The sequence below is a fragment of the Plutella xylostella genome, chromosome 3 (assembly GCF_932276165.1).
Source record: "Plutella xylostella chromosome 3, ilPluXylo3.1, whole genome shotgun sequence".
In the NCBI taxonomy this organism is placed as follows: Eukaryota; Metazoa; Arthropoda; class Insecta; order Lepidoptera; family Plutellidae; genus Plutella; species Plutella xylostella.
The window spans coordinates 3,728,711-3,756,406 of NC_063983.1; the positions used below are offsets into that span (position 1 = coordinate 3,728,711).

General features: G+C 39.6%; 4 protein-coding genes across 5 annotated transcripts; 1 reads left to right on the forward strand and 3 right to left on the reverse strand.

Moving 5' to 3' along the window:
- Positions 1–361: 361 nt before the first annotated feature.
- LOC105380029 lies at positions 362–1,494 on the reverse strand. Its single transcript, XM_011549511.3, has 3 exons — positions 1,288–1,494; positions 1,067–1,210; positions 362–960 (listed from the first exon to the last, which is right to left on the reverse strand). The coding sequence occupies exons 1-3, from the start codon at positions 1,386–1,388 to the stop codon at positions 378–380; spliced, it is 828 nt and encodes a 275-aa protein (XP_011547813.3). The 5' UTR covers positions 1,389–1,494; the 3' UTR covers positions 362–377.
- An 899-nt stretch (positions 1,495–2,393) lies between these two features.
- LOC105380030 lies at positions 2,394–6,669 on the forward strand. The gene is made up of 6 exons (XM_011549512.3): positions 2,394–2,873; positions 3,302–3,462; positions 4,577–5,293; positions 5,457–5,569; positions 5,885–6,028; positions 6,456–6,669. The coding sequence occupies exons 1-6, from the start codon at positions 2,702–2,704 to the stop codon at positions 6,598–6,600; spliced, it is 1,452 nt and encodes a 483-aa protein (XP_011547814.3). The 5' UTR covers positions 2,394–2,701; the 3' UTR covers positions 6,601–6,669.
- A 4,598-nt stretch (positions 6,670–11,267) lies between these two features.
- Positions 11,268–13,176, reverse strand: LOC105380032. The gene is made up of 2 exons (XM_011549514.3): positions 11,801–13,176; positions 11,268–11,662 (listed from the first exon to the last, which is right to left on the reverse strand). Exons 1-2 carry the CDS (start codon positions 13,027–13,029, stop codon positions 11,428–11,430), a joined length of 1,464 nt encoding a protein of 487 aa, XP_011547816.3. The 5' UTR covers positions 13,030–13,176; the 3' UTR covers positions 11,268–11,427.
- A 1,895-nt stretch (positions 13,177–15,071) lies between these two features.
- LOC105380033 (pre-mRNA-processing factor 6) lies at positions 15,072–26,521 on the reverse strand. Of its 2 annotated transcripts, XM_048624889.1 has the most exons (18): positions 26,302–26,521; positions 26,172–26,231; positions 25,872–25,995; positions 25,501–25,631; positions 24,943–25,202; positions 24,489–24,749; positions 23,926–24,119; positions 23,265–23,535; positions 22,726–22,862; positions 22,441–22,518; positions 20,000–20,216; positions 19,240–19,403; positions 17,976–18,152; positions 17,174–17,307; positions 16,637–16,787; positions 16,143–16,253; positions 15,626–15,709; positions 15,072–15,250 (listed from the first exon to the last, which is right to left on the reverse strand). In XM_048624889.1, the coding sequence occupies exons 1-18, from the start codon at positions 26,394–26,396 to the stop codon at positions 15,200–15,202; spliced, it is 2,700 nt and encodes an 899-aa protein (XP_048480846.1). In that variant the 5' UTR covers positions 26,397–26,521; the 3' UTR covers positions 15,072–15,199. The 2 variants fall into 2 exon arrangements, with proteins under 2 accessions (XP_048480846.1, XP_048480841.1); XM_048624884.1 differs by lacking the exon at positions 15,072–15,250 and having other exon boundaries at positions 15,452–15,709.
- Positions 26,522–27,696: the final 1,175 nt, after the last annotated feature.

Consider the following 27,696-nt stretch of genomic DNA (forward strand, 5'->3'; position numbering starts at 1 on the left):
CACCTCTGCCTACCCCGCAAGGGAGTACATTAGTACAAGGCGTGAGTGCGTGTGTGTGTGTTTAAAATGGTCACTAACTAAATGGAATGGATTTGACTTTAGTATGATGTCAATAACGGACTATATTAATGACTATAAATGACACTGGGAGCTAATTGTATTAGTAAAATTGATTCATTAACATTCCTTATGGAATGCACATGTATAATAACATGTCTTTTTTGACATTATAGTTATGTAATCTTGTAATAAGCACAATAAAGTGTTAATTTTTCTCTTAGTTTTTCTTTCATTTACTTCCTCTTATTCCTACTTTAATAATCTAAGATGAGAATATATGTTCGAATGAGACAGATACCAATTAAATTATCAGTATTTTATTTTTTCTTAATTCTATTTGGATTATTAGTAAATTTTTTAACAATCATATTCATGTAAGACTTTGAACTCTGCTTCTTTTCAGATAAATGAGAAAATTCAATAAAGTCTTGTCCAACAAATCCAGTTCTCTTTGTTAATGGATTGCTGACTGCAGATGGGTTAAACACTCTAGTTTTCTTGGATGTCCTGTACAAGTAAGTAAATGGGGTGGCCTTGGTTTCTAACTGAGCTACTGATGTTTCATCATCAACATCCATTGCTGGTTCCTGGTTAGTTTCCACTTTCTGTGGCACTTTATAGCGATGAGAAAGTTCATTCACCTTGTCCTTTAGCTTTGATACAGTTCCAACATCTTTTTTTAATCCAAGGCAACATGTTGGAAAACCAAAGTTTTCAGTGCTGATTTTCTTCAGTTCTTTCAAACAAACAACTGGTATTTTCGAGCTGACACATCCTTCTACAATATGGTGAACTAAAATCCTTGGGTTCACATCAGCATCAATAATTATACCCTCACAGTCATCGCTTTCTATTGATCTTGCACATTTTGATATACCAAATAGAAGTCCTTCAACTTTACTGTAAAAGACCAAAACTCCAGTTAGTGAATAGTGAACACAAATTTGGGGTTAACTTTTAAATGTTACAATACTATCAAAGTGAAATATTAATTTAAAGTACTTACTTTAATGTAGGCGCCTTAGGACGATGTTCTTTGGGAATTTCTTTAATTTCAGACCAGTGTGGCTTCTTGAACTCAGGAATTTCAACTTTATATTGTCTTATTACATTCTCGAGTTGAGAACAATGATCTTCAGATAATGCTGGCCTGTTAACAAAACACAGTGATTTAATTTCTTCTATAAAGTGTAGTATAAGTGAACACGTAAAATGAATGATACAAACCAAAACACTGGATCGGGTCTACATAAAATATTTTTCATACTTTTCTTGATCTTTCCCTTGCTGATAGATTTTTTATTTTTCTTTAATGTTTCGGCTTCCATTGTGCTATCCAGTGTTAATCTTCCAACATAGAAAACAATGTTTATTTTAAATTTTTAGATGCGAAACGAAATTACAACCCAAAAGCAAAACAACGTGTTTTTGACACTGACAGTACACAGTAGTGACGAGTGACGGCTCGGCCACAGAGTAACCTTGCATCAAGTCAGTGTTGGCGTTATTATTCGGAGACATACCACATCTTTCTAAAAACACTATCACAAAGCAGCCGGTGCACCAGTTGTAAAATACGGGTGTATTAAGTTTGACATTGTGTATCTGCCTGGCATCGTAGTTCCGAAAGAGAAGCTATTTCAATGGGGATTTATTCTTTCAGAAGCCTAATGTGTTAGTTATCAGCTATTTCATACCTATCTTAATCAATTATTTACCTACGATACCAGCCCGAAAGATTAAATCCAGAAGTTGGTTAGGGTTAGAGCCTAGGGCACAGGGGGTAGTTACTTACGTAGTTAATTATATCTAGGTATACACATATATGCAAATATCCAGGTTCGCTTTGATAAATCGTAAAATGCCTTTCTTTTGCATGTATTGGTATTTCCTTCTTCCGTCCTTTGTCCATCCAGCAACAGTGTATTTTTTTATCTCTGAGAGCAACGACAAAGAAATATCTTCCATCTACATACATAACTAGGTAGGATGTAAGTATCTTTGACTTCAAGTGTTTTCGGCATAGCACATAGGTAGTACTATAACTTTAAAGTAAAAACTACCCACATTCTTTCATAAATGTCTGGTGGTTACATAATGGATGTTTGTTTTTAGGTAGGATTCTAGATAAACAGTCATATTATGAAATCGATATATCCTAGTATCCATTCTCCATTCGATAATAGTTAATAGGTGTTCCCGTTTTTATAAGTCGCCAATATTCTCATTTCAAAATGCAGTTTGAAGTGAGTTTGAAAGTTCCGTTATACTGGTTACACCAGGTGAGTCCCTCCAATTCAAACGAATAGACCCATAAGCATTATACCAATCGTTAGATCAAAGTCTAATTCAAAAGTTCCCATGTCGTATAAGTTATCTACGAAGGGTGGGCCCCTAGGAGAAATCACTGCACTCGGAAATAGAACTGCAAAAAAGGATGCGTTTTTTTGTATGCGTTCGGGCCTTTTGGCGAAAATCTTATTGTTCATTTCGGGTGGGGGTTCATAATAAGGGTTTGTCGGGTAATGAAATTTTTACCTGAGCTTCGAGCAATGCAGTTTGCTTTCGTGTTTAAAGATTTTAGTTTAGTGCGCGCTGTTCATTGGATTACAGACTAGAATTACGATTTTGTTTCGTTGTGATGTCGAAGTTAAGTGGAAGGTGGTTGTTGGTGGAATGGGGTGACGGGAACTCGAGTGTCGTGAATGTGCGGGCGCTGGTGGATGGAGACCGGGAGCTGAAGGTAGACGACGAGGTGGTCATCGGTCGCAGGGGCGGGCGGACTCGGCGCGGGAAACTTGTTAACGTGTCGGGTAGGTACTTTTAAGAATCTATAGAGCTTATTGGGCTTATATCACATAAGCATGAACCGTTATTGGTCCAATATTTAATCTATCTTATACCTACTTAACTTAGAATAAACAAAATTTATATTTTATCGCCAGATTAATATCTGAATAATTAATGTGCCTTTTCAATTTAATATGTAGTACTTACTTTCTTACTTACCTACCTAATACCTACCTACTCGTCTACCCTACGGTCATCGGATTTGATCGGATCTAAATCAGATGTGAATAAGAGCGGCCGGCGGCCGGGGCAGTCCAATACTCTACCTCTTCTGCTTACAACGAGCTATGTGTCGGTAACATCTGAACACACTCGTCATCTGATTCCACTTTCGTCAGGATTCCATTCCTTTTTCAAACCACTTCACTCCTCACACTCCCTCACATTCCAGACGACCGCGCGTGGCTGCAGCAGCAGGTGATCACCATCACGGCGGAGCCCGAGCCGACGCCGCGGCTGTACGACGAGCCCGACCCCGGCGCGGGGGACTTCTCCGCCAGCGACTCCGAGTGGGGGCCCGACTCGCCTGACTCCAGCGACTCGGAAAAAGAGGTAAGATAGCTAGTTACCTAAAGTCTGTTTTTTAATCTCAGATAATAAAATGACAGATTCTAAAAGGTTCATCAAAAGTCGATTGTCCGCCTTAATCACGGGACAATCGACTGTTTATGAACCGTTCCAAATCTGTCAATTTATGGCGACTTGCACAAACATATTAAATCTAGACTTAGTATTAAATCTCGATTTATGCCATAAATTTATATAAATAGAATATATATAACTAACATTTCTTAAATCGAGATTAGACACTAAATCTATTTATTTTACACTTTGATGCATGTCACCCACAAAGTCTGTTTTAAAATATCAGATACTAAATGGTCAGATTCTGAACCTTTTAATTTACCCACTTAATCGCGGGATAGTCGACTGTTGATGAACCAGACTACATTCACTGACATTATAATTATTTATTTGTCTACATACTTACTGACAATAATTCAACTGAGACAGGCTGTTACAATACCCTTGCTGTTATACCTACGTCATTTGGGCGAGCTTCTTTTGTGGGCCTTGCAGGGTGTTGGTAAAGTGGTATAGTAAGCCGAAAAGTCAGGAGGTAATATGGATGACCCTCTGAGACATGCCTTTCGGCTCACTATACCACATTTGAAACACCCAGTATAAATATATATATGAGCAGCTGCTCCCTCCCTACTTACTTCGTCCGTCCCTACTTCCAGAGTCGATGATACTCGCTTTGCAGTGGGGATGCGCTATATTACCTTCGTATCTCCATAAAATCAATTAACTAAAGCCCAAATAACGCATCGCGCATCTCAGATGATTCCTATATTCAACGTAAACGTAAAATGTGTTTTTCTTAATTACCTAACCTACCTAGGTAGTTACTTTGTTAACATAAGGTCAATGACTTTAAATCGTCAATCATTTAATTAATGTACCTATGTAAGTATGTTTGTACTTATATAGGTTACATCCTGGTTTCGGTAATGTGCCAACGACTAACGGCAATCGTATCACAATAGCTTCATCAATTAAAAAACATGTGTGAACAATTTATTGCCAAACCACTAATTGGTGTACTTACAAAAATTCTTGCGGTTAAGTATCTAATTAGTTTAAAAAACCATTTTAATTCCAGACCCAATCCAAAAGAATCAAAATAGAAGCCATAAAGAAACAGTACAGCAACAGAAGTATCAAGAAGTCCCGGACACCGACATTACGGGCCGAGGCCGTAATTCCAGCGAGCATGCACACAAACAACGCCAACCAATCGCTAGGACATGCTAAAGTTAAGAAGAGAAAGCTTCAAGAGGCAAGACGAAGCCTGCCAGTGGAACAAGCCATACCTGACTCTACTCGCAGCCAATCAAAACCGAGGAAAAGACCTCAAGGAGCCATACCCAATGGAAACATAACAGTCAGTGCTGAAGAATTCGCCAAAGTTAAAAGAGACCTCAGCGAGTTCAGAAATATGCTAAAGCTAATCAAAGACACTGTTGCTAGTCTAAGAACAACAATTAATCCAGACCATTTGTATGAAACGGTATACGCCAGTGTGACACCTTCTAAGGAGATACCTCGACCTCCAGAAGTAAATGACGAGGAACTGGTTGAAGTCATAGTACCTGAACCTGAAGAAATAGTCGAACCAGTCAAAGTATTAAGAGAAGCCATGAAACTCGCCAAAATAGTAAAACCAGTCAAGTATGGATTAATTAAACATAATTCGAGTAAAGCAGACGCAGTCGTGGAAAAGGCGAATACACATATAGGAACGAAACGGCCTGCTTCAAATCAAACGACTAACTCTAGTGACAGTCCAGCACATGCTTCTATAATTAATGACGAAATGGTAAGGAAATCTCCATTACATACAAGTTTTACAGAGACATAATATAGGTAGGTAAGTACTTAGATATAGAATTTCAGTATCTTCCTGTTATCAGTTCTCAGAGAAGAAGCATTATGTCTTGTTGTTACCATTTTCAAAAATAAATACTTACAATTATTTTCAGGTTCCTATTGGAAGCGGGAAGACCATGGTACCAAAGTATGTGTATTCTAAGATCAAATGGGACTCCTACACGGCGGCAACGCGCAAACTCCTCATGACTGTGTTTCCACGAAGGTAAGACATCTTCTAGATTGGGCCTTAGATTAACAATAAGTATACGGAAAGCCATAGATTAATATCTGATATCCTAAAACCATTCCAGTAATTACAGCAGTTACCATTGTTACATTTTTGAATTATTTACCTTGAAAAGCAAACATAGCAAAGTAAGGAAATTAGTTTTTATTACCCTCAGTAAAACCTTACTATTTTAATGCTTTTTTGTTTTGTTTATCTTACTACCTGACTCCCGACAGCTGCCAACGCTCGCTCATTACTATTGTTTCCTCAAAATAAACAATTAATAATCCCTATTGTTTTTCCTTTCAGAATCCTGGCTACGCATTCTTTAACCGGCAAGCAGTCCCCTGCGTTCGCAGACAGGCCGGCGAAGCTCTGTCTGGATCAGAAGAAGGTGACCGACATCATCATGACCGTCACCAGGAACTGCAATGTCAAGGAACGACTTGTCAGGTTAGTAGTGTAGGCTATAGGGAGTTATTATTAGATTCATCAGCGAATGATAATCCGCTGCTGGACATAGGCCTATCCCAAGGAGCGCCACAACACTCGGTCCTCGGCCTTCCTCATACAGCCACTACCGGCTATCCGCCTAAGGTCGTCGGTCTAGCGGGCAGGAAGCTATGTATTTTCCATCAATCAAATGTTAGAGTCCTAACTTTCCCGAATTTGCGTAACTTCTAGGTATTTATTTAGATAAACTATTGTAAAACATACCAGCGTAAAAAGGTCACATAATAAGCTATATACCTTTACGGTAAAGGCTTCACCTATTTATCTATTTGTAGAAACCCGCCTTTTCACTTGCGTCAATTAACAGATCCGTTAATTAGGAACTCCAACTTATAGTAATTAACATAACTAAACACCTTTTCTACAGGGCCGCCATAACCACGAAATGCGCTGACGAGAACAAAATGCTGCGAATGAGGAGCAAGATTCAGAAGACTAAGGAAGCTGGTTCCACCCCCTTCCGCATCCTCAACAATCAGGAGAATCTACCACCAGAGAACGCTAAACGCTAACCCTAGACGTTTGTAAAGACTGTTTTTTTAATCTCAGATACTAAATTGACAGATTCTGAACGGTTCATCAACAGTCGACATATCGTTCTATTGGCGGTACAATCGACTGTTGATGAACTGTTCAGAATCTGTCAATTTAGTATCTGAGATTAAAAACAGACTTTAGTATAAGCTACCGTAATACCATCGACACACATAAGTCGTTTATCAAACTTAACACACTCGGAAGCAATGAAAAAGTTCCAGTGTCATAATTATGATACGTCAATGGCTGGTGGAGCTTTTTCGTTGCTCGTGAGTATATTTCAGATCGTACTTAAAAGTTGTTAGATTATACAGATAAGCAATGCTGCTTGGATTGTTTTTTGCTATTGTGCGAGATGATGATACGGCCGAAGTGTCAATAAGACTGTTAGGTATGAGCCCCAAAAATAAAGAAACAATATTAAAATGGCGGCCGGCGTTACACAAGGCTGAGGCCACACGAGCGTAATTTTGTGAGTTGTGCGCGGCAGAAAAGTGTTCGCGGGGACGAGGGAAGCGAGTAACTTCCCCGCCTACGCCTCCCTCGTCCCCGTGCAACTTTTCTGCCGCGCACAACTCACAAAATTACGCTCGTGTGGCCTCACCCTAAGTGGGAGTAGGTAGAAGTGTTGACATTCGAGATGAAATAGCATGAGTCCGTCAGTCATTTTGATATTGTTTTTGTATTAGCTAACAAGAACAAATTGAACTTTGATTATTTTTAATTTATAAATAGAATTTCACGTGTGATATACGCAGTTACAGATTAATGTGTATTAGTTAGGTGCTTACCTAATGTTATTTTGTTAATGAATGAGATAAGTACATTTTGTATACGATGTATAATTTAAATAAAATTACAATCAACTAACACTGCTATCTTTATTTATTCCCATTAGTTAGGTTCTGCTCTACATAAGTTAGGTCGTGCTCTGCATTTATTAATTTCTGCTCTACAGTAATAAGGTTCTGCTCTACAATACTTTGGTTGTGCTCTACATTAGTTCTGTTATGTAGAGCTGAACCTGAATAATGTAGAGCTGAACCAAACTTATTATTAAGGGTTTGCTCTACATTCGTTTTCTTCTGCTCTAAATTATTTAGTTTCTGTTCTACATTATTTAGATTCTGCTCTACATTAGTTTGATTCGGCACTACATGAGTTATGATGTGCTCTACATTACTTAGTTTCTGCTCTACAATGTAGACCACAGAACCCAACTAATGTAGATCACAAGCAAACGAATGTAGAGCAGAACCTAATTAATGTAGACCAGAACATAAGTAATGTAGAGCAGAACCTTATTAATCTAGACCAGAACCTAACAGAATACCTAACTAATTAGACTTTTTTTGTTATTGAGCAAATTTATTTTTTAAAAGGTATTCGGTATTTGGCTGATACTGTCTGTTTATCAATTTCATTTTTGTTATAGTCAACAGCTAGGCTAGCTAACTTCTTATGCATAGGTGCTTCGACAATCATTATACGGAGACCAAGCATAAATACAATAAGAATACCTAACAAAGTACTTACCAGGCTTCCTTTCCCAACTTCTTAGATCCAGTCGAGCTAGTTGCCGACCAATTTGAATGCCCGAAGTCGCAGCGTCTACCTACAACTCAAGGCTAAACAAAAGAAAGCTCTTTCCTAGAAATGGCCTTTTGTGCATACTTTATGGTCTTCAGCTTTCGGACAGGATAGTGAGGGAATAGGGAGGGGTGGGGAGGGTACCGAGGCGGTACCTGAACGTTCAGCTATGGGTTGCAAAAGCGAATTAGATTCAGTGTTTTTTACATGTCCGGTAAGGGTGGGTGCCTAAAGCTGTGGTATAGTGGACTGTTGTTACTTGTGTTGTGTGTGATTGTTTGTGTATTTTAGTGATACTTTTGAGGTAAGTTATTTTATTTACTATACATGTAGGTACTTACTCTTATTCTACTTGAAATTTTTGCACGATTTAATACTAACGTAATTATAATACAAACACTTTAAAATCCAATTAATTTGAGGGTTTAAGTAATTTTAACATTCCAAAACTCAAAAAAAGCCGTTAAATTTAACATTTTGTATAAAGAAGCATAGCTTTACATCTTCTCAGTCGTCTAGGTCATTCTCAAGAAATACCTACCTACCTACCTTACCCAATAAGTACCTACCTACTTACTTTTAATATTTTTTGTGATCAACATAAACATAAAAAGTTACTTAACTATAGGCGGCACATCGAATAGGATCTAAACCAATATCCTTTTTTTCCAGATCAGAATCTAATAAAAAGAATCATACAAAAATAATCTACTGCAAAACCGTCACAATGAGTGACATCGAAAACTTCATAGTGCCGGTACACGCGGCAGAACCGGGGCCAGTTGCTGAGGAGCGAGCCATACGGGAAGTGCCCGTGTCCAGAGACGAACTCAGACGAGTCCAGAAGGAAATGGCACAATATAAAGACATGATCAAACACCTCAAGGAACTAGTGATAGACTTGAAGGACACAATCCGCGAAATGCACGAAACAATGAATGAGAATCGCCCGTCCTTCTCTACCGATAGCGGAAACGTATCGTCAGAAAAGAGACGCAAGGCTGCAGCCTTAGCCGCGGCCACTGAAGGCGAATGTGTAGTCAAAGAAATAGCCGTAGGGGACGAAACTCTGACACCCGAAGAACCTGCTGATACAACGCTAGTTCCTACTGAAGAAGAAAGGCCAATTAAACAATTGCTGTATGGCATTATTAGACGCAACCCCAATAAAGTACGCAAAAACTATGACAAAGAAAATTCCAATATGACTCAAAGTATACATGAAATTGTCAATGGAAGTTCTGCTAAAGATAAGAAGCCGGAAACACCTAAAAGGGCCGCGTTGAAACCCGTCAATGCAGTGGCGGTTTGGGCTGAGGATTATTTGCACAAGAAAAAGAAGGCCATATTCAAAGCTGGACAAGAACAGATGAGTGCTAAAGTGGTAAGAACAATCGAACATTATTTATTTCTTCTTCATTGATTCACTAAACACAGATTTCTGTAATTAGTATTGATATTTAATGAAACCATCCTCTATTCCAGATTCCAATTGGTAGCGGTATTACAACAGTCCCGAGAGACGTTTATACAAAGATCAATTGGAGCTCCTACACGATCGCCACCCGCAAACTTCTTATGGCTGTCTTCTCGAGAAAGTAAGTCTAAATAAACTAAATTATTTTCCATTATTACAATGTCAAGAGCCTATGTATCACGTACATGTCAAGGTGTCCTTAACCAGGTCACAATATTAATATGAAATGTTCTTATTTTTCCAGAATCTTGGCAACTCATTCTCTGACTGGCAAGGCGTCCCCCGCATTTGCCAATAAGCCCGCCAAGCTCTGTTTGGATCCGAGGAAAGTGGCCGATATCATTATGACAGTCGCAGAAAAGTGCAAAGTGAGGGATAGCTTTGTAAGGTATGTACCGATTGTGTTCATGAAGAGAAAGGGTTTCTACCTGCGTTTGCGCAGGTAATACAAACTGTACTTTATCTCCTTTGTGTTTTTTTATCTTTACACTATTGAAAGGTTTACTAGTAACTAGTTTATACCTTGTACGCTGCTGGTGTTCCTATTTGAATAAATATTAGAATATTAATAAACAAATAAATAAATACCACGATATGATTCATTTCAAAGTTATCATCTGTAATCTGAATCTGGCAGTGTGCGATTTGTTCAGGTGTACGAGTACCTACTGCCACTTCAGAAACCCTCTATCTATCTAATACAATACATTCCGATCCAATTCAAATTAAATAAATTGTGTTAACACTTATATGTAGGTAAGTACCTAACCAGGGAATCGATTGGAAAGTTATTTTTAGCAGATTTTTTTCTGGGGAAAGTTTACTGCTTAAATTCCTCTTTATACCTATGTAAAGCTTGACATTGCTCCAGCTATTTTTTACTAAACTATATTTTACCTTACAGGAATGCTATAACAACAAAGTGTGCCGATGAAAACAAAATGATGCGCATGCGACTGAAAAGAAATAAGACCGCTTGATTCTGATTGGAGGAACCATAAAGTACCTATAGTAAATATGGATGAACGCGGTGGAAGATTGAGTGAGTGAGAAAATGTGTCAACAAAACCGACTGCAATATAATTTGCGCTGTTTATTTTTAGAAATAATTTGAAAGGAATTATGTAGCGTAGCAATATCCCTAAATGTACTCTTTATTACTTGATATTTATCTTACACATGAGTAATGTAATTATGTGTGATCAGAATAAACTCCGAATTTGTATATTTAAAGATAACATTTGGTGCTAATAAATATGTAGTGCTAGATATTGTGATGGAAGAACCACTTTGATGATGTAGTTAGGTAAGATGTAGTAATTAAGTTGTGATGTATAATAAAATTATTGATAATATGAATTTAGACTTAAGCCTTATGGCTTTAGTTATCTAAAACCAATGATTGAAATAATCTAGTCGAGCCAGCTAGATACAATTGGTAGGTGCATGTACCTAGTCAGTTTTAAATAAGTATAATGAATCAAATACTAAATCAAGGTCTAAGCATGGAATTAGTTTGTAATTTAGTAATCGGTAATGATTTCTATGTTATATTTAAAAATAATAAAGATGCAATATTTGTACCATGTCATTTGTATTATTTAAGCCTTCATATTTTGTATAAAATCCATTGTTCATAATTTACCTTACAATCAGATAAGAATTCCAAAAATCTCCTCAATAAAAAAAGACACAGCGCCATCGATGGCACAGTAAGTGTAACTTATAGCAATATCTACCTCTGTCCCCAAGTCCCGAGGGGAGACAGGATCAGATCAGTGTTCGTGCTAGCTATGATGGCTCTCATGAGCATCATGTCATCCGGTGTGAACCTCCAGCCACTGAGCTGGCCTAAGCTCTGCAGCTTTGGACAGCATTCCATGAGCATGTCGACTGTTTCGCTTGTGAGCCGGGGCGCGTTCGGAAACCAAATGCCTTCTAGGTGCTCGAATTTGTTACGCCGGAATATTCTGTAAGTGGAAGGAATGCGGTTGTTAGGACAGATACTTGATGTTTCAAACTAACTATTATGGCAAAATTAATGAGTATCGAAAGTAATTGCACGATTGCAAACATGACCCATTTTATTATTAGTGTGCATTACATACCTGGACATATCCTGATCATCCAGCTTAATTTCATCACCGATAATCAACTTCTTCAGTTTCGGGCTACATGTCATCAGATACTTCAGACACGATGGCGACAAATTACCTTGAATTATCTCAATGTGTTCAAGGTTATTAAAGGGAATCTCTTCCTCATGAGTAGCCGTTTGTAGCTGGAAGAATTCGATGGACTCAAGGTTCCTACATGTCTCTGCTATCCTGGTAAAATTAAATGAGCCAGAAGAACCTGAGAGCATTAGTGACAGCATTTTATGGCCTATTTTGTCCAGCAACTGATGCAGTTCATGGCACTGGAATTTGTTTAGCTTAATTTTAGAAATCTCATTTAAATCTTTGATCATCAGCATTACGCCTTGGTCTGGTTCTTCGATGTATATCGTTTCTAAATGCGGGCACAAAGCGACGATAGCCCTCATAGTTCTGGTGTTGGTTTTAATGTCGTGAACATATTGGAGTTTAGTTGTGAAGTTTCCAGGACAGTCGTAGTTGTGTATGTGGTATAGGGCCTTGCCAACGAACGAATAACTGCCAAGGTTCGTTAAGTTGGGCAGTTTTTGTATCAACAATGCTACATCTGTGTGGTCTATGTTCTCTTCACCGTACATTCCAATGTTAACCACGGTTAGGCTCTGTATGAGTTGTGGATTATTAGTGAGCAGCGCGTCTATACCAATCTCAGTTATATCCGTTTCTCCCGACACATCTAGGAGCTTCAAAACTTTGTTGTGTTCACCGATGAATTTCAAGACTTCATCGTTGGCTATGTAGGGTATGTTCAGGGCAGTTAAATCTTTGAGGTTCTTTATCAGTTCATACATGAGGGATAAATGCTCTTCTTTCACCCAAACTCCTTTCATATTGAGAGTGGTCAAGTGGTGACCTTGCTCCGCTATTACCTCAAGGACTTTTCTATAATAGGGGCAAGGGAACATGCCTGTGACGAGAGATTTGACGTTGGCTTTGAGCAGCAATCGCATAGCGTAGTATCTAATTGCAGGATCCAGGTATTCTGAGCTCAGCACTAGGTTCAGAAGGTCTTGTAGTATATCGCTGGTGGCTCCCAAGTTCTCGTAGTAGGATGACAGTATGGTGAAGGGCAGGGCGGCGTCTTCCTCGGATGTAACTCGAGACAGCGTGTAGATCAGCTGTCTCGCCACCAAAGATAACGATATCTCGTGCAGTTGCGGCACTGGACATTTCGGCGACATTTTATTGGCTAACTATGGGCACTAATCACAACACTACACTGGCACTACTTTTAATGGTATTTTAATTCACTAATTTGAACTAATTCTTGAGCATATCGTACCGCGGCTTACAGATTTCGTGAGTGAAAGAAGAGAAAAATCCGCGTAGTTATTTAGTGCGCGGGAGCATTTTGGCGCGCGGCCAAACGCCTTTATAATTCACACACACACGCGTATATATTTATAGATCTTTTATTTGTAAAAGGTGTTTACGGTTAGCGTCCACCGTTGTTTTATCTTAACCCGTGGGCGGGTCAAAATTGAGTTCACCGGATAAAAATATATTCTTCAGCACTTTATGTTTACAGTCCTAACATTATTAAAGTAATAAGACGGCTGAATGAATAAATCGTTGCCTAATTAGTAGAGGGTAGAATTTTAGTAGAATTTATTACTGAAACACAGATTCACATTTCAACATTAAAATAATTTATTTACATATTTCACGTCTACTTAATCTAAATAGTCATCGCATACCTACATGCCTTCAATTTCATACGAGTACCTAAACTTAACTTTAAAGCGCCTAGATAACCAGCTAGAACACTGAAACATACCAAACGATCTTTCGGTACACAATGAATATGACAAAAAATAATATGTTTTAGTCAGCAATTATCAAAATATTTGTACCAATAAAACAACTTTTAACACAATCATACGCCACATCTTTAAAACATACTCTCAGCCTTGCCGAAACATCATAATCCATGCATTTAAAGAAACAATATGAAGATGGCGGCCGGATCCATATTATCTGGCTCTATTCGCGGATTCCATATAAACAGTATTTCTTTATCTGCCGCGCTAACAAAAAAACCTCCAATACCTTAACTCTACGTGGGCACAGGCAAGCTCTTCGCCACGAGTAGCAGCACCTGCTCGGTGCCGAAGCACCAGTGGTCGATCTGCTTGGACACGCGGCACCAGCGCTCGCCGTGGTGCGGCTCGGCGGCCTTGCAGCGGGACTTCACGTCCTCTTGCCACTGTTATATACCTACTCGAAGGTACTAAATAGAATTTCGACACAATCATACCATGAAATATACACTCAGCATTGCCGAAACATTATAACCCACGAAATCAAAGAAACTATACAAAAATGGCGGCCAGACCTATACTAACTAGCCCTATTCGTGGATTGACAGCCATGTAAACATTGTTTCTTTATCTGTCCGCGCTAACAAAAAACCTCCAATACCTTAAACTCTACGTGGGCACAGGCAAGCTCTTCGCCACGAGTAGCAGCACTTGCTCGGTGCCGAAGCACCAGTGGTCGATCTGCTTGGACACGCGGCACCAGCGCTCGCCGTGGTGCGGCTCGGCGGCCTTGCAGCGAGACTTAACTTCCTCTTACGACTGTTATACCTATACCCACTTGAAGGTACTAAAGCAACTTTCAACACTATCATACCATGTACCTATCTTTAAGCCACTGTTATATACCCACTCGAAGGTACTCAATCAACTTTCAACACAAACATACCATGCATACACTCAGCCTAGCCGAAACATTATAATCGATGCATCTAAAGGAGTCTACACACCAAACCCGCCGACCCGCCGACACAGCCCGGCGGCTTGGTGTCGGCGACTTTGTTTCAAGAATCATGTCGGCGACTCGTACCCGCGCGTGCAAGTCGGCGGCATGGCCGGCGACTTACGTACGCGCACGCTCAGTTGCCCGCCGACACTCCACGTTCGTACACACTGCAATCAGCCGCCGGGCTGTGTCGGCGGGTCGGCGGGTTTGGTGTGTAGACTCCTTAACTAAAAAAGTTGTACTGATTTCTTGCCGCTGACTAACTCACCGACACAGCCCCATGACACATGTTGGCGGGTTGGCGGGTTTGGGTCGCCGACACCAAGCCGCCGGGCTGTGTCGGCGGGTCGGCGGGTTTGGTGTGTAGACTCCTTAAAGAAACAATATGAAGATGGCGGCGTGACTCATACTATATGGCCCTATTCGCGGGTTGACGGCCACGTAAACATTGTTTCTTTACCTGTCCGCGCTAACAAAAAACCTCCAATACCTTAAACTCTACGTGGGCACAGGCAAGCTCTTCGCCACCAACAGCAACACTTGCTCGGTGCCGAAGCACCAGTGGTCGATCTGCTTGGACACGCGGCACTAGCGCTCGCCGTGGTGCGGCTCGGCGGCCTTGCAGCGAGACTTCACGTCCTCTTACCACTGTTATATACCCACTCGAAGCCCTCGAAGGTACTAAATCTACTTTCACCACAATCATACCATGTTTAACACACAAATCATACACTCGGCCTTGTCGATACATTATAATCCACGCATTTAAAGAAACAATATGAAGATGGCAGCCGGACTCTATCTAGCCCTATTCGTGGATTGATGGCGATGTCCACAATATTTCTAACAAATAAAACTCCAATACCTTAAACTCTACGTGGGCACAGGTAAACTTTTCGCCACGAGTAGCAGCACCTGCTCGGTGCCGAAGCACCAGTGGTCGATCTGCTTGGACACGCGGCACCAGCGCTCGCCGTGGTGCGGCTCGGCGGCCTTGCAGCGGGACTTGACGTCCTCCTGAGACTGTTCCGTGCCGTGGAGTAGCTCGAACTTGTAGAAGTAGGCCCATGCGTCGCCGAGGTCGGGGTCGATTTTTACCTATTCAGGTGGAGAGGATGGTTAGATGTTTGCTTGTGTTATTATTATGATTGAATTCTTTATTGCATGCACGCACGGCCCGTTATAATCCACTTCTGGACATGGGTCTTGTGCAAGAATGAGGCGATTCAAACACTTCTGGCTAGAACCATACTTTTATGTTTCTAAAATGGTGATTTCGCTAACCAATTATTTAGCCCTTAGTTTCCGAGCTGGAAATTTAACCCGCGGTGTCTGATGAAGACACTGCGGGTTAGATTTCCAGCTGGAACTGTAAATTAATGCAAGCGTATTTTCAAGAGTCTTGAGGTGCGCTAATGGAGCCTTCCCGAGTGACGTAGGTATCAACTTATTACACAGATACGCCGCACTTTGGGCAGTCAACTACTGACGCTAATCTTTTCACCCGCTAAGAAAAACAACAGTATCTCACCGTCCGGTTGAACCACTCGCGGCACTTGTTGATCTTGCGCTCGCTCCAGAACAGCTGCGAGATCGCGAGCAACACGTGCGCGTCGTGCTCGCACTTCTTCAGCGCGTCCACCTGCGGACAAACAATACAATACACAATCCTCTTTATTTGCACAAAAACAGGAATAAATACAAAATAAATCTTAAAAATAAAAACAGTACAAAAAGGAGGCCTTATTGCTTATAGCAATCTCTACCAGACAACCTTTAGATGGAAGATAGTTATAAAAAACAACGGTGTTGACATTGCAGTTTACTGTGTCTGTGGAAGACTTGTGCTTGCGTATAAGTCCGCTTGTAAAAATACACGGTGGTTATGTTACCCGTTTTCCGCACCCAATCATAACCAGCCAACTTTCGCAAGTCGTCACCTCATCTAGCCGGAGGGTGGCCCACACTACCCCATCGTATGAGAGAAATAAGATGTGTTTAAATATAAATATTGAAATAACTCACACTCTTAGTCTTCCTCTGCGGCCTAGACTCCATGAATATGGCCTCTGCCCACAAGCGGCCGGCGGCGGGGCACTCCTGTAGAGCTTTCGCCATCATAGCGCTAGCTATCTCCGCGCTGCCGTTCCGCCGCTCTAGTCGGACGCTTTCTAGCCTGGTGGTTTTAGAATGACGGTGTAATCAGATTATGTAGGATGTTAGGAAAATAACCATAATTATTAGAGTAGTAGAGTGACTCTCATCATTATCATCAGCCTATAGCAGGCCTGGCCTCTCCCAAAGCACGCCACGTAAGTCAGTCTTGACTCTAATATAGCTACATATTATTTCTATCTCATGGTCATCATGAGTCATGACATTATTAAAGGATTTTTTATATGAAAAAGTCGGGATTAATTTGTGATATATGTAATTTGTTTTGAATTCAAGGTCACAGATATATCAAAATACTGTGAAAATTAAAAAGGTAAATTATATCATAAGTCTTTGATAGAAGAGAAGAAGGCACAAATAACTCATAAGCTCTTCACTATTACTTACCATAACTCAGCATCTTTGGGGTTCCGTAGCCTGGCTTTCTCCAGCACGGACCTAGCTTTAGTGATGTGTTTCAGTTGCTCTTCAAGTCGGGATAGCAGGATCCACATCGAGATGCTCGTCGGACATTTCTTCAACTAAAATTAAATTTATATTTTAATTATTTTTATATCTTTTCAATATGCTTTTACTTCCAAAACCACAAATCAGGCCACATTATTAAAATTTGATCTGTCCAGAAGGACATGCAAATTGCTAAGAAACCGTGCAACAAACAATCGGGCCAGCGTTTGTAATAATAATAATAATAATGTCCTCCTAGCCGAATTTTGACTACGGCGGCCAATCTCAATTGAGATCAGCCATCTACGCAGGAGTAGATTATAGTGCCCAAGTGTGTGCGCAGTACACAGGAGCACTCTCTGTTCCATCACTCTCATAGCCCAATGGGACGGATTGACCGACACGACTGGAGAGAGCTAGGCGCAGGACCGACTGCTTTACATGCCCATCCGACAGCATGGATCGTTTCACTGTTTCGGACATCAGGTGATCAGCCTTCTAAGCCTTCAGCGTTTGTAACAGAAGATAAACAAAAATACAACGAAGATAGACATACACACTTCAAACTGACAAACCCCCCTCATTTAAAACTGCAAAAATTTACACATCAAATGATGAATTACCATTACTACAAAAAAGTACTTATTTAGGGAGTTCGCCACGTTAGGTATTTCAGAGCGCTATACATCTATCTTACGTCTGTGTGTAGTTTTTGTTTCTATCACCATATAATCCTACTTACCCCCTGAGTATACGTGCTGTGAGCATCATCATACTTCTCCAGCTGCTCCTCGATCTGCCCCTTCATCATGTACAACTTGGCGTAGTCGCTGAACACCTTGATAGCTTCTTCTAGCAATTTCAGCGCCACGTCCATGTTCTTTAGAGCCCATTCCAGCTTGGCGGATTTTATCATCACCTGTGAGTGGAGAAGTTTATGAGGAATGTGGAAAATACAGATTTGAAAGAACAGGGAAATTATGCAATTCATAATATAGAAAAAATATTAATAACTTTCATATCATAGGACTTTATAAATACAACAAGTTATAGGTGCAATCAAAATTTATGTTATTCCATGCATCATAATCATAAGGTACAAATCATTTATCCGAGGTGTAGGCGCAGACGCTCTCGCCTTAGACAGCAGTCGTCTCGCTCTATCGTACTCTTTGTTCTCACTCTTAAACTTGGAGCGGCCAACCAAACTAAATTCAATCTTATTCCATACGGCATAAACCACAAACTACTCACCCGAGGCGTAGGCGCAGAGGCTCTAGCCTTAGACAGCAGTCTTCTCGCTCTGTCATACTCTTTGTTCTCGCTCTCCAGCTTGACAGCGGCCAACCAAATTATATCTTATATCATACGGCATAAGGTACCTTCTAACTAATCACTAAACACTCACCCGAGGTGTAGGCGCAGAGGCTCTCGCCTTAGACAGCAGCCGTCTCGCTCTGTCATACTCTTTGTTCTTACTCTACAGCTTAACCAAACTAAATCTTATTCCATGCATCAAAAATACAAAATACTCACCCGAGGCGTAGGCGCAGAGGCTCTTGCCTTAGACAGCAGTCGTCTCGCTCTATCGTACTCTTTGTTCTCGCTCTCCAGCTTGACAGCGGCCAACCACATTCAATATTATACCATACGGCAAGGTACTAACTAATCACTAAACACTCACCCGAGGTGTAGGCGCAGAGGCTCTCGCCTTTGACTTTGACTTAGACAGCAGCCGTCTGGCTCTTTTGTCTCGCTCTTAAACTTAACAGAAGCCCACCAATTTAAACCTTATATCATGCCCCATAAAGTACAAATACTCACCCGAGGCGTAGGCGCAGAGGCTCTCGCCTTAGAGAGCAGTCGTCTCGCTCTATCGTACTCTTTGTTCTCACTCTACAGCTTAACCAAACTAAATTCAATCTTATTCCGTGCATAATAAAGTATTGTAATTGTTAATGAAAATGAAATAAATTATGATTATGATTAAAGTACGAAACACTCACCCGAGGCGTAGGCGCAGAGGCTCTCGCCTTAGACAGCAGTCGTCTCGCTCTATCATACTCTTTGTTCTCGCTCTCCAGCTTGACGGCGGCCAGCCAGATCTCTTCCGAGTTGGGGTTCGCCTGGAACGCCAGTGAGAGGATGCCTCGCGCCGCCGGCACGTCGCCTGGGGATGTAAAAGGTTTTGTTTAAATTTGGAAGCAGGCATTCATTATGCTTATTGCATTCTTATTTTTACATTATATATATTATGTATGCTACGTTATGCCGTTGCATTACAAATTCAAAGGCTGGTGAGATTTGGTATCAAAGAAAGCATTTCAGATATAGGTAGATTTGATAGTGACGCCTTTGAAAAGGTGCCTTTGAATGAACAAAGACGGCGCGGTGTACGCTTGTACTTTGCCAGTATGCACGCACTGACAGCTCAGCGTTAAATCGGGCGCTAAATAGCGCTATCCATCCTTTGTCGCCATTTTAAAGTCCCCGCTGTTACATAATTTCTGAGAAAGTCACTGATGTCTATATTACAGGGTTTCCCTAGTTTAGACATCAGAGGATTACCGCATACGGACTATTACATTATGTGATTATCTAAAAACCTTATTGTTACAAGGAATATTTACATGATTACATTAATTATTAAGTAATTTATTATACTTCTATAATATAAGTTCATTCTAGCAATTGTAACTAGTATTGTGGTACTTTTTGTGTAACATTTTTGAAATAAAGTTTATTATTATAATATAGGTGAGTCACCTGCGAGCCACTTGGACTTGGCGCCCATGAGCCACAGCACCTCGGACTTGGGGCAGTGCGCCACGGCTCGCTGCAGTAGCGCCTCTAATGAAGCCCGCGATCCGTGCTGCTTCTCCAGATAGGCGGCGCGCAGCCAGATGGACTTCTTGGAGGGGAAGACGGATAGCGCGTAGCCGTATACTGCGCGTGCGCATTCGAATGCGCCTTCGCTGCCGCACTGCGGGAGTAGAGTGGGTTAGTGAGAAGGATACAGTTATGGTTAAATTATGTAAGTTCATTATCGAAAGATTACCGATATAAGCGGGAAACGCAATGTATTAATTGTATGTAATAAAAACAAGCCCTGTATTTTGTCCTCATATAACTGTCGCAGGCATCTGGTTTAATCTCCTGTTTGATTGAACCGCTAGCCCGTTCATTGGATGACGCTACTCAGTTGAATGACTAAAGAACAACTCGTCAAGTGGTTGACTGTAACGTCCAACGTCTTGACTGAACGTTATCAGGGTGTCCACTCAGAATGCTCCAAAAAATTCCCTGACTTTTCCCTGACTTTCCCTGACCATTTCAGAAATTTTCCCTGTCCAGAGATCAAAATAAACAAAAGCTTGATTTGAAAGTTTTCCGTTAATTTGCTTCACACTTATTAAAAAGCTTCGACTGCGTAAAATATATATTCAGGGGGCTGTAAAAAGTGTATATCACGCCGAAAGAGACGAGAGTGACTCAGACAGATCATTTGAAATATAATAATCATAAAATAAATAAAAAACTTGCATTTCCATACAAACTTTCAAGTCAGGTTTTACTATTTAGAAAAAAAAACGCGAATTTCAAAAACTCGTAGAACAAAAGTTGTTTCGACTGACCCCCTGAGTCACTCCGTTTCGGCTATGTTCAGTTGTTCACCTACCACTATTGCGACATTCTGTATAGAAAGCAATGATAAATTAAGTTTAAATTAAATAAGTACCTACATGATTTTTTTGTACAACAAAGTTTAAATACGTTTATTTTGCTATAACGTGTAATTCTTTTTTGTATTTGCAAAATTGAAAAATATTTTTTATATTTCAAAATGTCATTTTACTTTGGAAAGAAGTCATTAAGATTTTGGAAACCCAAGCGGAATCCGCTGTTGGTTATTATTGCAAAATACGTTAGTTAGAATTATTTAAAGCACACTTATTGATGGTAGGATTATTACAGAGTGCTTTAAAAGTACACCTTCATATTTTTCAGAAAATGCGAGGTTGGAAGCAGGTGGATAAAACAAACTTTTAAATTTTGTATATAAAACTTGTACTAGTGCCAGGGGTATAGTAATGTGTTTAGCTTTGTAAATACAGTACTTAATTTATTTAATTAAAACAAAACCGAAATCAAATATTTTCGTATCGTGGAGGCACGTCTGCATGCGCTTCCGCTGCCGGAGCAAAGTATGAGAAATGAGTGCCGATACAGCTCGTCTGCACCAACACGTTATATGGGGGCTTATTTTTCATCACAAACTCCTAAAAATTTTAAAACAAAAGTTGTTCAGAATGGCAACCTGAGTCACACTCTTTTGGAAGAAATTGAATTAAGGGGACACCATTTTACTATTTAAAAACTATGAACTGAGCCTGAAATCTGGCTAACGAGATTTTATTATATGACTTATGTATTTTACGTTTAAAATAAAAGAAGAAAAATAATAACCATTAAAGGAAATGACTACAAAAAAATGCTTCACTAGTCATTTTTCCCTGACTTTCCAGGTGGCCCATCAATTTCACTGACTTTCCATGACCACCTTGAGCTTCCCTGACTTTTCCCTGACTATCCCTGACTTTCCAGAAAGTGGACACCCTGGTTATTCTGCGAAGTCGTTAAATGGGATATAGTATAGCAACTTTGTAATGTCTGGTTAGGATGAACATGACCAGACAAGAGTCAACAAAATACTATGTTACAAAGCTCTCATCTCACAAATAAACTAAACAATAACAATAAACGTACCTTGATATTGTTGTTCAAAATTATCCAGTTTCAGCACATTTTTTTCTTTGAAACTATCCGCCGGCGGTGTAATAATAGGTAAATCCATGTTGTCACACTATTTTAACATAAATAACGCACTTTAAAACTAATTTATTTGCAAAAAATAACAATACAAGTGCTTTTTGTGTCAGCTGTTCGCTGTTAGACGCCATATTGGTTTTATTCACCACCTGACTGATTTTAAGTCCGCTAACTAGTTGGACGTTTTGTGACGCTTGTACAATCAACGTTCGGCCTAGTCATACAACTGAATAGCGTCATCCAATGAACGGGCTAGCGGTTCAATCAAACAGGAGATTAAACCAGATGCCTACGACATAACCACCACCCTTTTTAAAAAGATCAAATACAGAACCAAACTTGCAGATGACTACATAAAGTATATGATTAAAATTTACCATTTCCGCGTCCTCCATCCAGGTGTGCTTTTGGTCTTCTGGCTCGATGCCGTGGCCAATTACAGCTCTGATTATAGCCTGAAAACATATTTATGTGAGCCTTATGATTACATATACTGATAATATTGTGTTTTTATAACTTATGAGTTTAAATTACAGTAAAATACAAAGATAAGAAAATATAAACGACTTGCCAATACCGCAAGAGACCAATAATTTATAATGGATTCCAAGTTATAAAAACCCTTATTTCCTGTTGACATTCAACAAAATGAAATTACTAACCTGACAAGTGTGAACCGCTCCAGACTTCTCGGCCTCCATGGCTTCCTTGAACCAGTGCTCGCGGTTGATCTCCACCCCGTTGGCGCTGAGCGATGTGATCGCGCGGTCTATGATCTTCTCTACCATGTGCGTGTTGCCTGGAATGTGTCAAGGATGCCATTTTTATGGTCTGTATACAGGATGGAATTTGGACATGATCGAAGGTACGCTGAATCTATGGTTTAGCTTCAATAGAGATAAATAAGCCACATTCCACATAGAAACACATAGACAAAATCAGCCTATCAGTAAATAAAAGTGAGGTGAAAGAATGAGTGTCATGCAGTACTAGGTTTTCTAATATTTATTTATTTATTAATAGGAATAACAGCCTGTTTTACAAGGCCTGGACAAAAGGAAAATATTGTTGATAATTTCATAGCATAACCTCCCGATTTTTTATGACACAGATAACATTTACTCTGATTTATTACAGTATGCTCCAAAAAACATTTCTTATATTGATAACCGTGAAAAGAAAGAAAAAAACCAAAACATACCATGAGCTTCCTCCAACTTAGCAGCCGTGACCCAAATCTGTCGATCCGTAGGTATATTCTCTCTAGCTTTGTTCAGAACCTTCCTTGCATTCTCATACGTCTCCAGCCTAGCCAGGGCCAGCCATAGCTCTACGCTGGTCGGACAACATTCTACAGCTCTGGAGAGCAGTATTCTGGCGTCTTCTGGGTTTTCCATCTCCACGGCTGCCTTCCACAGACGCACCGAGTTTGGTATGTGTTCTAGGGCTTTGCGGTAGACGCGGCGTTTGGCCTGCGGAAATAATTATGTTGAATAAATAGTGATAAGTAGAGAAAATTGTTTACTTATTTTATTATCGCATCAGAGAAATTGTAGCAGAACACATGGTACATAGGAAAATATGCTCCGCATATTATAATTATGTTTAGGATACCCCGCATCAAACCATATTTATGTTGGGCACCCTCATGACCTTGGCCTTGACCCTGATATATATATATATATATATATATATCCTAACACTATGAGACAGGTTCTTTACGGTGTCCAGCAGCTGCAGTCCTTACTATAGGAGCGTGGGACACCCTCTTTTCCATATGCTTCACATATAATATGGCTTGTGGGACACCCATCGTTCCTATTATTATAATATGCTCTGCATATTTAGTAGTGCTATCTCACCTTAGGCTCCTGCTCCAGCTCAGCCGCCTTCACCCATATCCTCACACTATGCGGCAGGTTCCTCGCAGCATGTGCTATGACAGCGCGCGCGGTGTCTGGGGGCTGCAGCCGAGCCGCCTCCAGCCAGAGCTCCTCGCTGCTCGAGTTCACCTCGCAGCCCTTCATTATGAGGTTACGCGCTGATTGGATCTTGCCTGCAAGTATGAAAGAAAAAGTGGAGAGTGAGAAATGTAGCATAGGCGATTGAAGGCATATGAAGTAGGAGAAAAGTAACATGGGGTTAGATAAGAAGGCTTTGAACTATATTTGTAAATTGAGTCAGCCAAAATGGTATATAATAATGCAGAAAGGATTCTATAATATAATATATCATAACATAAACTCTCAGACCTCATTCAAATACCCTGGATATCAATACCTAACAGATAGCAAGGCAGAGATTTATGCTGCTTCTACTTTTCTCCAGTGTCTGATATAATATAAGGACAATAAATGTCTGGTCTTCACAGCAGAGGATAATTGATGGTACTAAAAATCACTATAATAATATTGGGAGGACTTACCAGTAACTTCCTCCAACCTGGCACTGGCAATCCACGCGGGCGGATGGTTAGGATTGGTCTCTCTCACAGATTTGAGCAGCAGTCTAGCCTTCTTTATGTCATTGATGTCACCGCCATAAGTTGGTATCATAGACTGAAGGTCTGTCAAGTAGCCCTTGGGGTCCACTACTGTTTGACCAGTCACTGAGTCTGATACTTGGGAAAGCTTAACATTCATAAGGGTATTTCTTGCTTGACCAATCTTCCGTAAGTCGAGATCACCTGTAAAAAAGATTTTGTTGAAATTTAGTGTAATAATTGTTGTTTTTGTTTGCTGGTTTTAACCATGATAAGGCTTGGGATACCTTAAATGTATATCTAAAACATACTGTGCACTAAGGTGCGAGCGTTATTGCACAAAACAGACATGCTACCACTTTGTTTTTAACAATATGTAAACAAACATCATACTTACCAGAAGGTGTCAACATGCCAGGAGTCATGACCCCCGGCATCATGGAAGCCAGGCCTGACCCTGGATCAATGGATGAGCTGCTCTCCCCTCCGAGGTTTCTCGACAGCACACTGTCGGGTAGAGGAGTAAACTTCTCTGCTCGAGGGTTCCTCTGCTTCCTGTTCCGAGCATCACCAACCTCGGGGATGGCTGACCACTCCTCCTCTGACACATCTTTCAGTTCTCGCTTGAGGTCTGAGAATTGCTGCTGTATTTTTGGTCTGTGAAGAAAATTATACTATGTAAAAGAAACTCTCTGGGTTCTACAATTATAATAGTCAGAGTAGTATTCATTATGCCCTATGTTGCTTATACATGTATGAGAACGAGCATCGTGCCGGTTTGCCATGAAGCAAATTCATTTGAAGAGCAATTCAATATATTTTTATATAATATTTCCTACTTTTTAAAGTTAATTTTTATATTAGTTTTAAGGGCCCGTTTCACAATGTCTGGATAATGGCTACCTGTGAGATAAAAAACATGCTGTAAAACAGGCCCTTATAACTACAAGCTAACCTTTCCTGACGATAGCGCTCTAAATCTTCCTTGAGTCTCTTTTCCCTGTACTCTTTCCTCTTCTCATCCATCCGCTTGTCAATAGACTCATAAATAGCATCAGCTTCTGCATCATCTTTGTCATATGGATCCTGAAAGCATACAAAGCAAACTTTATGAATAAAATAAATTGGGGTTACCATTTTTATCTGAGGCAGGCTTCATTTATAAAATATTATACAAAGTTTTTAGATTCAAAGCCCTCTCAAATCTAAATGAATATCATATTTGTGAAAAATACAAAATAGCTGCAGGAAAAGTCTTATGTGGTTAGTTTGGTCTTATGAGTATATGAAAATATTACCTAAGTATAAATATGTAAAAAATGTTACCTTAGAGAAAAGAGATCCACTATATCCAGAGAACTCATCATAGTTGGAGTCGTTCAAGTCTTCATCATCATCTTCCTCCTCATTCTTCTTTCTTTTAGCCACCGGAGGTGCATGGCGGTCATCACTGAAAGCGATTTACAAATAGTTATTAATTGAAATACTATATAGTTTCATGTATTGGTTAGTCATTAGTGGTTTTCTATAGCTACTAGTAAATGATTGAAGATCATGCCTTTCTATAGTATTGTAATGAAAAAGCAAGTAGGTAACTCAAACAAGCAGCTTAGTGTAGGTACTCACGATACGTCATTTGCATCTCTGGCTGGACCAATATCAGATCGGGTGGTAAATCCAGTTGCACTGAAAGGAAAATAATTGATGTAATCAATGTAATACAAATGATACTGTAAAATAAAAGGAAAAAACTTACCCTCTTCCTACACCAGCAACATAACCTAAAGGAGCGGGAATCCCCAAAAAGTGTTTCTTATTTTTATTTACGAATGCTTGCGGTGGTACAGACATTGTAATTCAATTATGTTATATAGCAATAATTGAGAAATATTATTTTCTTCCTGTAGGAAACGAAAAATATTAAAACTGTTTTTAATACAAAAAGTGACAACAAGAATCATAGACAATAGACAACTTTATTTTACAGTTTTTAAATTTATTGCTCTATTTTTTTTTCGGTGTTGCTAGTGTACAAATTAAGACGACCTCCTTTCATCTCCTTGCAGCAATATAAAACAAAGGAAGCAGTTCGAAACCAGCAGAACAAAAAATATAGCCAAACCAGGAATATAAAAACCCTCGCCATATTGCGGAAAAGCAATAGAACTTTTTTCTTGCACTGGTATCACAAAGTGTCATAAACTCAAAAATGTCATTTGTCTATTGCTGTCAAACTGTGGTGCTGTCAATGCGTAGTGTTTATTATAGCTTTTGTGAGTTTTTTGTGTTTCTAAACGCCGAAAACTATCCATAGCCGTGAAAGGAAACTAATTTACCACATACATGAGTCGGAGTAAAAGTCCGTGGGATTGGACTATATTTCTCTTGATAACATAACTGATGCTATTGTCAAAATGACTTGTAGGTATATAGTATAGTATGAGCAAATGAATTGGCAAATTTTTAAGCTATTACTGTAGTTTTTATTAACTACATTATAATAATTGAAACAGAAATTGTAAAATTGATTATTAATCTTGGTGGCAGTGAAAGCGACTCATCAAGGGACGGCGAATCCGAGACATCTGAAATATATCATATGAATACCTACATATCAAATCGGTTGAATATTTAGTTTCTAATTTTGACTAATTTTACCTACACATATTTTATCCAGTCCAGTATCCAGAGGCTAAGATGTACTTTATTTCGAATTCCTGTGAGGATGGAAAATATGAAGCCACTTACTCTTGTCTTTTGAATGCTTAAATCCATTTCAGCAAATATGCCTTTAGGTCAATTAATTTATCTATTTTCAAATTGCCGTTAATTAGTACCTACAAGGTAAATACCTACACAACTGTAATCTAAATGTGGGTTTGCACGATGTTTTCCTTCACCGTTAGACTGTTAGTACACGTCATGTTACTTAAGTTCCAAAGAACCCATAGAATATATCCTCTCACTGAACTACTGACACTCTTTTCAAAATAAATCATAAAAAATTACTATTATAAATTTGAGCATGGCCAATTCACATTGGTATGACTATACTTAGTGTTGCAGTCCTCAACGCGAATGTGGCGCTCTTAATACAGGGTTTTTATATTCCTGGTTTGGCTATACAAACAAATTAGACATCACATCTGCC